The sequence below is a fragment of the Dermochelys coriacea genome, chromosome 5 (assembly GCF_009764565.3).
Source record: "Dermochelys coriacea isolate rDerCor1 chromosome 5, rDerCor1.pri.v4, whole genome shotgun sequence".
NCBI lineage: Eukaryota > Metazoa > Chordata > Testudines > Dermochelyidae > Dermochelys > Dermochelys coriacea.
This window is the reverse complement of record NC_050072.1, coordinates 98,069,249-98,081,938: the sequence shown is the minus strand read 5'-3', so window position 1 is coordinate 98,081,938 and position 12,690 is coordinate 98,069,249. Positions and strand designations below refer to the sequence as shown.

Sequence of the window (12,690 nt, the reverse complement as noted above, 5' to 3'; positions counted from 1 at the left end):
GACCAATCTACACAGGAGGTTCACATCCTAGACACCATGGTGCAAATAAGTGATGGTCATGTTAACACCACCCTATACTGAAAACCCACCGACCGCTATGCCTACCTTCATGCCTCCGGCTTCCATCCCGGACACATCGCATGATCCGTTGTCTACAGCCAAGTGCTGAGGTACAACCGCATTTGCTCCAACCCCTCAGACAGAGATCAACACCTGCAAGATCTCCACCAAGCATTCTCAAAACTACGATACCCACACGAGGAAATAAGGAAACAAATCAACAGAACCAGAGGTGTACCCAAAAGCCTCCTGCTGCAAAACAAGCCCAAGAAAGAAACCAACAGAACTCTATTGGCCATCACATACAGTCCTCAGCTAAAACCTCTCCAACGCATCATCAGTGATCTACAACCCATCCTGGACAATGATCCCTCACTTTCACAGGCCTTGGGAGGCAGGCCAGTCCTTGCCCACAGACAACCCGCCAACCTGAAGCATATTCTCACCAGAAACTACACACCGCACCATAGTAACTCTAACTCAGGAACCAATCCATGCAACAAACCTTGATGCCAACTCTGCCCACATATCTACACCAGCAACACCATCACAGGACCTAACCAGATCAGCCACACCATCACCGGTTCATTCACCTGCACGTCCACCAATGTAATATACGCCATCATATGCCAGCAATGCCCCCACTGCTATGTACATGGGCCAAACTGGACAGTCCCTACGTAAAAGGATAAATGGACACAAATCAGATATTAGGAATGGCAATAGACAAAAACCTGTAGGAGAACACTTCAACCTCCCTGGACACACAATAGCAGATTTAAAGGTAGCCATCCTGCAGCAAAAAAACTTCAGGACCAGACTTCAAAGAGAAACTGCTGAGCTTCAGTTCATTTGCAAATTTGACACCATCAGTTCAGGATTAAACAAAGACTGTGAATGGCTCGCCAACTACAAAAGCAGTTTCTCCTCCCTTGCTGTTCACACCTCAACGGCTAGAAGAAGGCCTCATCCTCCCTGATTGAACTAACCTCGTTATCCCTAGCCTGATTCTTGCTTGCATCTTTATACCTGCCTCTGGAAATTTCCACTACATGCATCCCACCCACGAAAGCTTATGCTCCAATACATCTGTTCGTCTATAAGGTGCCACAGGACTCTTTGCTGCTTTTACAGTCCATTACAGCTTCTGATACACATGTAGCCAGTGAATAAACAAATTGACCATGTTAGAAGTTGCCAGTACATTTTCTTCAACAAAAAAAGTATTCGGAGCAAATGGTGACTAAATCACCTTGTTATAAATATTGGTGAGAGTCTCCCTGAGCATTTGATGAAGTTCATGATGTATATTGAGGATGTATTATATTTTATCACTCTATCCTGTTTGTTACCCTCATATTATATTTTACGGAGTAATACACAGGTTTTTCATATCTGGAGAGAACATGAGTTTATTTCACTAATTATGGCTAAAGCATCTACAAAGTTGTATCATAAACAAAATGTCACTGAAATAGAGTTTATTACAGTGGCATGCCACTATATATATATCTCTCTATATATGGTAATTCTCTCTCTCTCCCTCTCTCTTTCACTCTGTCTTTCTAGGGTTTCTTTAGGAGGAGTCAGCAGAACAATGCCTCTTACTCCTGCCCCAGGCAGAGAAACTGTTTAATTGACAGAACCAACAGAAATCGTTGCCAACACTGCCGACTGCAGAAGTGTCTTGCCCTAGGAATGTCTAGAGATGGTAAGGAGTTAGCTTCCTGCTTCATAGATAAACCCTTTGAAACTGTTCTTCATTGCTGCGGACTATGTAAATCCCTGACAGATTTCTGGGAAGAAAGAAGAAAAGCTAACTGCTCCTTAACACGTTCACAGTAAAACACAGATCTTTGCCATTCCTTAAACGTAGGAGCATTTTTTCATGGGGGTGGGCGAATAACAAATAGAGAGCAACATTAGATTAAAACAAAATGTTATAAAGAGAAATGTGGCATTCTAGTTAAAAGCAAAAAGGTTCTCCTCTCTTAGAGGAGGCTTCAGATACTGGATCAGATAACATTTTATATTAATAATATTAAATATCGATGTATTAAGACTCCCCATGCTTAAAAATGTTTGAGGGTCTGAGACAGTATAATAAATAAAATGTACAGTTAAAAAGGAAATATGCATGCTGAGAGTGATTTTTATGCTAAAGGATCTGAAAGCACTTCAATAAAAATTACATTACATTACAAAGGAATGACTTGGTACAACCTTCTGCTGTTTAGCAGTGAACAAGAAAGCTACACAACTGCTGAAAACAAAAAAATGAAGAAGATTCGTGTATCCAGTTCAAACTTCAGGGTGAGGCTGCACAGAGCAAACTATATATTTTGATGCTGATGGTCTCTGCTTAGTCCTTACTGAGTAATAAGTCCTCTTATCCACTTCCCAAACTGCCACACAAGTCAGCATGATTGACAAATTGAGAACTGAGAATTGCCTCGGACTAGAATAAGAGTTGTGTTGCAGGTTAGTATTGAGGTGCAATGGCAGAGCTGTGCAAGAAAGCTTGAGCAAAGCCCGTTTGCATTATTCCAGCCCTAGCTACTACTGTTAATTTGGGTTGTTCCCAAATCCATACTGAAATTTTAAAATCATCAAGAAGAAAACAAAAATTTCTCCAATTTTGTAGGCATATTACCTTAATTTGCTTATCTATAGCTATATAGCAGCAAAAAAAAAATGGTCTTGGAGAGTTATAAAAATGTGCCATTTGAATTTATTTTAAATTCCCCATAGCTTTGTAGATCACCAGACAAATTATGGTCATTAGATGGTTCAGAGGTTTTAAATTAGTTTAAGGTCAGATTGCAATACTCGTATGCACTTTGAGTAGTACTCTACTGCATAGGTACAATGGAGCGGTTCACAGTGTAAAGTTCTATCCAACATGCATAAGGGTACCACAGACTCACCATTAAATGAATTCAGCTTGGTCTCTAGCGTGCAGCAGACCAGGTTCTTAGCCTCTCCTTTCTGCCCAAAGAAGATTAAAGGTGTGCTCTTTCAGCAGTTAATCAGCATATAGTTTCCTCATAGAAGTGGTGTCTCTTGACTGCAGCCGAAGGGTCTAAGGCATCACAGGGACACTTGTATTTGGCTGCTAGTGCTCTGTCCCCCACCTGTAAAACAGAGTTTCTCAGTCTGTGCTCCTGAGTCTTCTATAGTGTAGATGAATAGAAGGTTTCATCTCCCAGTGCTGCCTTCCTCTAACCAAGGGATCGGCATATTTGGCATGTGGCCTGTCAGGGAAATCTGCTGGCATGCCAGGATGGTTTGTTTACTTGCAGCATCTGGAGGTTCGGTCAATCGCAGCTCCCGCTGGCCACAGTTCGCCATTTCAGACCCATGGGGGCTGCGGGAAGTGACGTGGGCCGAGGGATGTGCTGGCTGCCGCTTCCCGCAGGCCCAGTTGGCCTGGAATGGCGAACCGTGGCCAGTGGGAGCTGCGATCGGCTGAACCTGTGGATGCTGCAGGTAAACCAACCATCCCGGCCTGCCAGCAGATTTTCCTGATCGGCTGTGTGCCAAAGATTGCCGCTCCCTGCACTAACCTCTATGAGTATAAACACTGTAATGTAAACCGTCTTGCCTTTATTGATTTTTTTTCATTGTTACAAAGAAATCATATGTGAATTTTAACTCTCAGTCTAATAACAGACTAATTTCTATCACACAGAGGCAGGATGCTAATTGACAGCAGCTGGAGAGCCCAATTAATGAAAATATAATGAGCATAAACAGTGGGTGTTTGTTTCTATTACTGAGGCCCTAAAATTAAAGAAAATATGTAGTTGCATTTTTCAACATAAAGTCGTTGTGGATTGGCCCTCCCTGCTCTCATCTGCTGAGGTTAAAATAAGAGTGAGAAGTGAATGATGGGCAGGATCCATAGGTAATGCAAATGATGGTGTAAAGTGGTATAATTTATATGTTCAGGGGATGGAAAGGCAGGGCCATAGCAGGGAAAGTAATCCCTAAAAGGGAGTGAGAAACTGATGGAGCTGTTATTTGATGTACTTTCTTGCACCCTGCTTTCTTTGGTGCTTTTCTTCTCTTCTTTCACATCTTTCTGCTCCCTCAGCATGCAAGTTACACTCACATTCACACAGACTTATAGGATCTGACTATCATAAAGGGGTCTGAGAGTGGATATAAATAGAAGTATAAAGTGGCCCTAGTGTAAATGAGAATCAGGCCCATCTTCAGCAGTCATTTATGTTGTCTCTAAATTTAACACAATAGGAAGAAGGATCTAAAGTAATTCAGCGGCTTTGGAAAACACTTGTCCTCCTACCACATGAAAGGAGTATTTGATGCTTCATTAAGAATGACCATATTGGGTCAAACCAAAGGTCCATCTAGCCCAGTATCCTGTCTTCTGACAGTGGCCAATGCCAGGTGCTTCAGAGGGAATGAACAGAACAATTAATCAAGTGATCCGTCCCCTGTCACCCATTCCCAGCTTCTGGCAAACAGAGGCTAGGGAGACAATCCCTCTCATCTTGGCTAATAACCATTCTATAATTACATTCCCAAAAAGCAATGTCCTGGTGTCCCTCCCTTGTGCTCTGTATTGGTATCCTTCAGGCTTCCATCCTTGATGTCCTCTTCTTCCCCCTCTAGATCTTCTGCCCACTGAGTTACCTCATTTGTTCTAAAAGCTTATTTACCATCTTTGGGCTGAGGTCTCCCAGATCTGCCCAAAAATATTTAATAGATTTTAAGGCCAGAAAGGACCATTAATATCATCTAGACTGACCTCCTGTATAACACAGGCCATAGAATTTCAGCCAGTAATTCTTGCATCAAGCCTAATAACTCATGCTTGAATCAGAGCATACCTTTTAGAAAGACATGAGTCTCTAAAGATTTCAAGTGCTAGAGAATCCAGTTTGCACTCTGATGCTGACTTACTCTATTTCCTTCATTTGTCATCCATGAAGAATGTACAGATTTTACAGATGGAGATTATGTAAAATATGATTATGCAAATCCAAATGAGATGTGCCATTCATTTATGCTGCTTACCTTCAAGTTTGCTGTTTCCTGCAGGTCCTAACTCTAACCTGTAATGTTGTTTAAAAAAAAGTAGGAATGTGAAGATAATAGCCCCTTGAAAGGTTTCAATAACAGGACTTTAGGATTTGCTTTCATCAGAAGGCACTAATCAGTTAGTGCATAGTTTAAAGGTTTGGGAGCAAGTTGATAAAGCACATGGGATACAAACCTAAAGGTTGTAAGTTTTATATACCTCTGGGTTGTTGTGAAGTGAACACAGAGAGAGAAGAGAAAGATGCCAGGTCTTTTTAACATTCACAGCAGGGAGGAATATGTTGGTTGACTGAGTCCCTGTCTGTCAAAATGGAGCAGTGTTGGTACCTTGCAAATCCAAGAGCATACTGCTTCAGCTTTCATAATACGTGGGTAGTCTGCAGATTTGTGTCATCTCTGATTTCCCCAGCAGAAAGACAGGGCAAAAGTGATGTTAAAAGGGAAGGAATTTCAGAAAAAGAGAGCAACGGTTTCTGTTATGGTTTGCTTTTCAGCTGTGAAATTTGGAAGAATGTCCAAAAAGCAGAGGGACAGCCTGTATGCTGAAGTGCAGAAGCACCAGCAGCGATTACAGGAGCAACGGCAGCAGCAGAGCGGTGAGGCAGAAGCCCTTGCCAGGGTATACAGCAGCAGCATCAGTAATGGCCTGAGCAACCTGAACAACGAAACTGGTGGCACTTATTCGAATGGGCATGTCATTGACCTGCCAAAGTCTGAGGGTTATTATAATGTGGATTCTGCCCAGCCCTCCCCAGATCAGTCTGGGTTAGACATGACTGGAATCAAACAGATAAAGCAGGAACCTATCTATGACCTCACTTCTGTACCAAACTTGTTTACCTATAGCTCTTTCAACAATGGGCAATTAGCTCCGGGGATAACCATGACTGAAATAGGTAAGAAAAACTCTCACTCCTCAAGCATTCACTATTCCATTTGACTTTCTTTGTTGTTGAATAAATTGCAGTCCAGTTCTAACTGATATGGTACACAGCCAATTCATTTAGAATGGACTGGTCCTGAAACAGGGCTGGCTGGCTGGCTAGCTGGGGCTTTTGTTGTTGACTGAGTTTACCACATTCTAAAATAATTATTACATTTCTTAACTCAGCAATTCATGAACTGTTTATGAAAATGGAACACCGAAAGCAACTGATGAATCAATCAAAACCAAGTGATAATTACTAACAGGGAGCTTGTTTCAAATGAGCTCATTACCAGAAGGGTTTAATGATCTTTTCTGACAGCTATACATATTCTTGTCAAAACAAAGAGTCCCTAAGGTGGCTCATTCTATTGTGTTTATTAAAATGAGCACCAGATTCTGATCTCAGTTACATAGATGTACATTTGGAGTAATTTCACTGATCTCTTGATTTAAAGCAGTGTAATTGAGATGAGGATCTGGCCCAAAATAGGCTGTGATTTGTATTCTCCTGATTAACTCTCTGGATGTTTTGGACATGCATCTTACTCAAGTTTTCCTTTAGCTGCCAGTGCAAATGGTAGTGCAAGCCTTCTGCCAGGTGTTTCAAACAGTTAAAAAGGCTGGATTTGGGTGGACAATAATGTTCTTTTGGTCACACTCTAGGGAAAGTTTCTAACTAAATAAAATGGCTCAAGCTCTCACATGTACACACTCAGCCGAAAGCACTGTATTCTATTCTAAGAAAAAAGAAAAAGAGGCTGGCTTACTAATTAAGAGCTTCCCACCTCAACAAGTGATGAATGCTGAGTCAGTTGTGGTTTAGAATAAAATTAGAGGGTAACACCTCTCTAATTGGGTTTAATTAAAAAACAAGAGGAAAAGGGTAATCTATAACTTTTTTCTATCTGAGTCCCCTCCCCCCCCCATCCCAACATGCTATATAAACTCCAGGGCAGGTGGGGCGGGGGGTGTCCTTGGACATAGGTGTAATTTGACTTCCATTTTTGGGGGGGAGCAAGGCTCAGGCCAGTTCTGCATAGTGTGGCTCAGGGAGGGATCATCACCTCCACCCCCGACTCACCTCAGCAGTCCATCCAGCCTGTCGGGGGACAGGAAAGCTGCAACCAAAATTTATAAATCAAATGGTAGGGTGGAGTGGGGCTCAGCTCAGTTTGAAAACCGCTCAAGGTGCAGGCTGAAGCAGGGGGTATCTAGGGGCTATGTGCAAGGAGGGGAGGTAGCTCAGGGTGCAGGCAAGGGGTGTAGCTCAGGGTGCAGGGAGAGGAATAGCTAGGATCTGCATGGAGAGAGGGGTGTAGCCCAGTGCAAGGAGAGGGGTAGCTAGGGGCTGTGTGGGGAGAGGGGTGTAACTCAGCGCAGGGAGAGGGGTAGCTAGGGGCTGTGTGCAGGCAGGGGGGTAGCTCAGGGTGTAGGGAGAGGGGTAGCTAGGGGCTGTGTATCAGGAGCCCAGGAATGCTCCCCGCCCTGCGATCATTGCTCCCTGAGGACTCTGCTATCCAGGAGTCGGGTCACCCACTTTGGTGGCTCTTACCAACTGCTCCAGCACTAAAAGCTGGGAGCTGAGGAGCAGCCACAACCCTGGGCACCAGCAGCAGCAGCAGTAGCCCCAGGAGATAGGAGAGCTCTGTGGCTGCCCTCTTCATGGCAGCAGCCAGAGCAGCAGCTGCCCCCCCACTGCCTGGCTCCAACTTCCCCCCTCTGACCTGGCCAGGGGGCAGGGCCTCTTGGGAGGGGCTGGGGGAGAGGAGGAGGTGGGGGACAGTGTGGAGTTGCTCCCAGGACTGCCCTGCTCTGGGTAAGGCACTGCCATTTTGGGGGGAGGGGGTGGAACAATACCCTCTGTGCCCTCCCAACTCCCACTCTTAGACTTGGGGCTTTAGCCCGCACCAGGGCTCCTGGCTTCAGTTCCACAGCTCTGGGCTTCAATCCTGTGGCTGGGGCTGGGGCTGGGGCTTGGGGCTTCAGCCAGGAGTACTGAGGCTCAGGGCTACAGGGTTTCAGCCCTGCAGCTCTGGGCTTTAGTCCTGCAAAGGGCATTGGGGCTCGGGGCTTCAGTCTTCATCCACAGGGCCCAGTGGCACTCCTGAAATTACTCACAGACCCCCAGGTGAGAACCACTGTCTATAACATCAGTAAAAAAATAAACTAAAGTAGGTTCACTCTCACGAAACCAAATCCTTGAGCTCTTTGCACACACTGAATGTTTTGTACATCTTGGCTTGTGCAAATGTGTCTATATGCTTTGGAAGAGTCACATTTCCAATTTGTGCCTAAAGATGTCTGGGGTGGGAACAAAAGAGAAAAGTCAAGTCTAACAGATACCACCACTTGTGACCCTGAAGTATCTTGTGTAGGAAGGGACTTTGTAATGAGAGTAAAAATGCTGCTGTAATTTGTACCATCAGCTATTTGCTACTTGTTGATCTAAAAAACTGTGAACCAATACTCACATGCACCAGGGCACCAATGTGGTGTGCTAACAGAAACACTGCAGTAGATTGTTCAGGTGGGGATGATGAGGTGCTGCCCCACTGCTTTTTGGACTCTCTATGGGCCTGACCCAGAACTGAAATCAGTAGGAGTCTTTCCATTTACTTCACTGGATTTTAGATCAGGCCCAAACCCTCTCATCCTTCAGGGTCACTCAGATAAGATAATATCCCTGCCTAAATCTTCATCCTTTCCTTGCTTTCCTAGCAAAAAACAGCTGGGCTCACCTTCCTCTTCCATTCCCTCTGATCATACCAGAGGTGAGCACATCAGACAACTGCCTCTTCAACACACTGTAATGAGACAATTTAGTGAGCACTGAGTTGGCACTCGCCCGTTCCTTTCCCTAAATTTCCCTCTGATCCCATATATTTGGGGTAACTTTAGCTTCCTGAGGATGGGACAAGTTTGAGGAGCATGAGGGTTAATCACAGGAGATTGGAACTCAGCAAAGGAAGAATTCTCACTCTCTCCACTTAGTGAAACTGAAAACTATTTGGTGGTTGAGCAGCCTTATACTAGCTCCAAATTTGGGTAGGGAAAGTAGGACTAAGCAAAAGTTTTTGGCTACATCCACAAAGGAATTTAGGCACTTAGCTATCACTTAGGCACCTAAGTCCAAAATTTAGATCCTCAAAACCTCTGCTCAGGCACCACTTAACCCTGTAGGCACCTAAATTCCCTAGATTGCTAAGTTTTCACTGGTAAAGTCCCCAATGTGCCTACATTTCTGCCAGTGGGCATGCACACTGCCTAAATCCTGAAGCTACCTCAGTCCCAGCAGGATCCTCAAGCTAGGAATTCCCTCATCTGTCTCGCCTGTAGAGGCCAATCCGTAGGCATTCTCAGAGGCCACCGTAGAGCATGCCTACCAGATCAGGCTCCACACAAACAGAAAGGAAGAAGGTGAGTACTCTAGCTTTTGGGCTATACAGTATTCCAGGGTGGGTCTCTCTCAATCTCTCTCACTGCCCTACAGTCCATGGTCCCAATACAGGAAAACACTAAAGCACATCTCTCCTGTTGAAGGTGTTCCACTTTTTATGAAATACTTAAATAGTCATTGGAGCCGGGCCTGGAACCCAGCTCTCTCAGACAGCGTGCTAACCACTTGGCTATAGAGTCATTCTCACTTTCTCTCTGACCCAGTGACCAAGTTACAGCTAGGGATTTCAGTGGGTGGCAGGACTCTAAAGATTCAGTATTGCAAAATGGAGTTTACGTTTTCTTTATGGATCTAGCCCTTTGTGAGACTTAACTGCCTAAGTGCCTAAGTTACTTTTGAAATTGATCGTAAGGCCTTTTGAAATTTTACCCAAGTGTTTTTTGTTTTGTTTTGTTTGTTTGTTTGTATGTTTGTTTGTTTTAATGAATTAAAACTACTGTGGATGCTCTTAAGACCAGATTTTCAACTAGTGTCAATTGGCATACAGTAGAACTTCAGAGTTAAAAATACCTCAGGAATGGAGGTTGTTCAGAACTCTGAAATAGTCGTAAGTTTACAACTGAACATTGACTTAATGCAGCTTTGAAACTTTACTATGAGAAGAAAAATGCTGCTTTTAACCATCTTAATGTAAATGAAACAAGCACAGAAACAGTTTCCTTACCTTGTAACATTTTTTTTGTTTAATTATTCCTTTATTTTGTTAGTAGTTTACATTTAACAAAATACTGTACTATATTTGCTTCTTTTTTTTTGGTCTCTGCTGCTTCCTGATTGCGTACTTCTGGTTCCAAATGAGGTGTGTGGTTGACCGGTCAGTTTATTCCTCTGGTGTTCAGAACTCTGAGGTTCTACTGAATCTCCACTGACATCAAGTTTGTTCCATTCTGAAAGATCCCATTAGTTTGAGAGATGTTCCGTGTCTTTAACTGCAGGAACCGGTAATATTATTCACAAGGGAATGAACTGTTCAGTACAATAACTGTATGTTGCTTACTACAGATAAGAAATCAACATATTTTTCAGATCTTCAGTCCTTTTGTTGACTTTCCAGTTGCATATAAACAATTCTGACTACCTGACTCACTCTTTAGTGAAGAGGTATGTTTAAACAAAATAGAAAAGATGTGCTCATGCTGTATTACTGGAACTTTTGGAAAACTGCTCCGCAGTCCATGGCCCCAATATATGAAAACACTGAAGCACATGCTTAAGTCCCCTCTCCCCACATTCAGGATACCTCTTAAGCATATGCTTAATGTTTAGCATGTGATTATGTCCTGTTGTCTTCAATGAAACTGAAGCTTGGGCTTAAATTTAAGTATGTACTTAACTGTTGTGTGAGTAGAAGTGCTCTCCTGAGTTATAGCTTGTACTATGTGAAAATGATAGAGAATAATATAAAATAGAGATGGAAAGGATGTATTAAGTTGATCCCATGCCAGTGAAGATTGCTCCCTATAATATATTTTCTAGTGATTTACTCAGTCTTGCTTTAACTGTCCCAAGAGACATTAATGTTCCATTAATACTTACTACTCTTTGGAGGCATTCCAGCCTATCTCATGATTAGGAAGTTTTTCAGATTAAATTTTCCTCTTCTGTTTACATTCTTAAAATACTTTTAGTTGGTTATCTTGCCGCTCCTTAGTTGTCACTTAGACAGTTGGTACTACACCCACTCTGTTAATCTTACCTCAAGAATCAATCTCTGCAGCCAAAATACATGTTGCTATATTTTATTCAACTCCTGTAAATTGCTTTACATCTCTTTGATACTGAGATACCCAAAACTGATTGAAAGTTTATTCTCATGGGAATCATGTGGAGAAATGGAGAGACACAAATGACTCCACGGTTTGGGACATGTTGGCTCTGCAGAGGCAATCCAGAATCACACTGACCGTTTTTGCTTCTACTTTATATGCCCACTAATCTCTATTTTGCTGCTCACCGTAACCCCTTAATCTCTTTTGATATTAGAGCTTTGTTCTTTTCTCCCATACATCAAACTTCTCATTTGGGGCTAGCTTCCCAAAATATACTGGCGTGCATATTTCCAAGGCTGAATCTCCTTTTTCTATACCCATACTTTTAACCTCTTTTGGTCACTTTAAATTGTCTCTCTCCTCACTTACATTTGCACTTCCTTACAATTGAGAATAATTTGATCATTTAAATAACGTGGTGAATCCTCTCTTCCAGATTATTAGACAAAATTTTCAATATTGGTAGGACTAAACCTAACAATGATCCCTGCTGCACCCAGCTAAACAACTTGCTGCAATTGAATAAATTGCCTTTGAGCATTTTGTTCGTGGCCTATCAGCCAGTTTGCAGCCCATGTCATGGTGTTCACTTAAAAGTCAATTTAATTTTATAAGTTAGATTTCATGAGATGCCTTATCAAATGCTTTATACATTGTCAGTGGTCCCTTCCTCACGTACTAATTTTGTAATTCTTCTGTAATTCTGAAAAAATAGGTCAGGTTTGCCTGGCATGATTTGTTCTTTAAAAACCATGTTATTTTTAGACCTTTTTAAAAAAATAATAATCTTCATTATATTCTGAATCTAAGTTCACATCCATTAATATCAGTAATGAAAATGTAGACGTGTTAATGTCATGTTCATCTCTTCATTTTGAAGTTCACTACTGATACCCAATAGATATTTAAAAAAAACATGGTACTATCACGTCAAGGCAACACGAGGCTTTTTTATGGGCTAGATACTCAAGTATTGCATGCCAATTTGTGTTCCTAAATATTGTAACAGCAAATAGGCCTGTAGGAGGAAATATCAACAAATAGTAGTTAAATTCCAGGCTCTCACATTGTATTTAGAAACATAATGCATTCATTCAAAGTGGTTGAATAGTTCCCTGTATAACTGTACATGATCTGGTCACGGTATGTGCTAAGAGGGTAAAATGACTGTCCTCTGTTAAATACAGGATATATATAATCAAAAGCAGTATCTACGGCATAGAAACAAAACTGGGAAGTCTTTTTGCTAGCTAAGAAATAATGTTCATGATGAAGCGTATGAAGCAATAAACAGGCTTTGTGGGTAATTAAACATAGATGCAAAACTTAGGCATTTGATAACTGGAAAAGCTATTTATTGGAAGAAATATGTTCCAATATCCTGATTCCTATTACACAGCAAAATAAAA

The 12,690-nt window shown here is 42.3% G+C and overlaps 1 protein-coding gene across 1 annotated transcript in view; it reads left to right on the top strand.

Moving 5' to 3' along the window:
• RORB (RAR related orphan receptor B) overlaps nucleotides 1-12,690 on the top strand; it is a 218,322-nt gene that overhangs the window by 148,771 nt on the left and 56,861 nt on the right. The window contains exons 3-4 of the mRNA XM_038403352.2: nucleotides 1,630-1,771; nucleotides 5,622-6,023. Coding sequence (XP_038259280.1) covers nucleotides 1,630-1,771; nucleotides 5,622-6,023 — 544 coding nt within the window. The remainder of the gene's footprint in view (nucleotides 1-1,629; nucleotides 1,772-5,621; nucleotides 6,024-12,690) is intronic.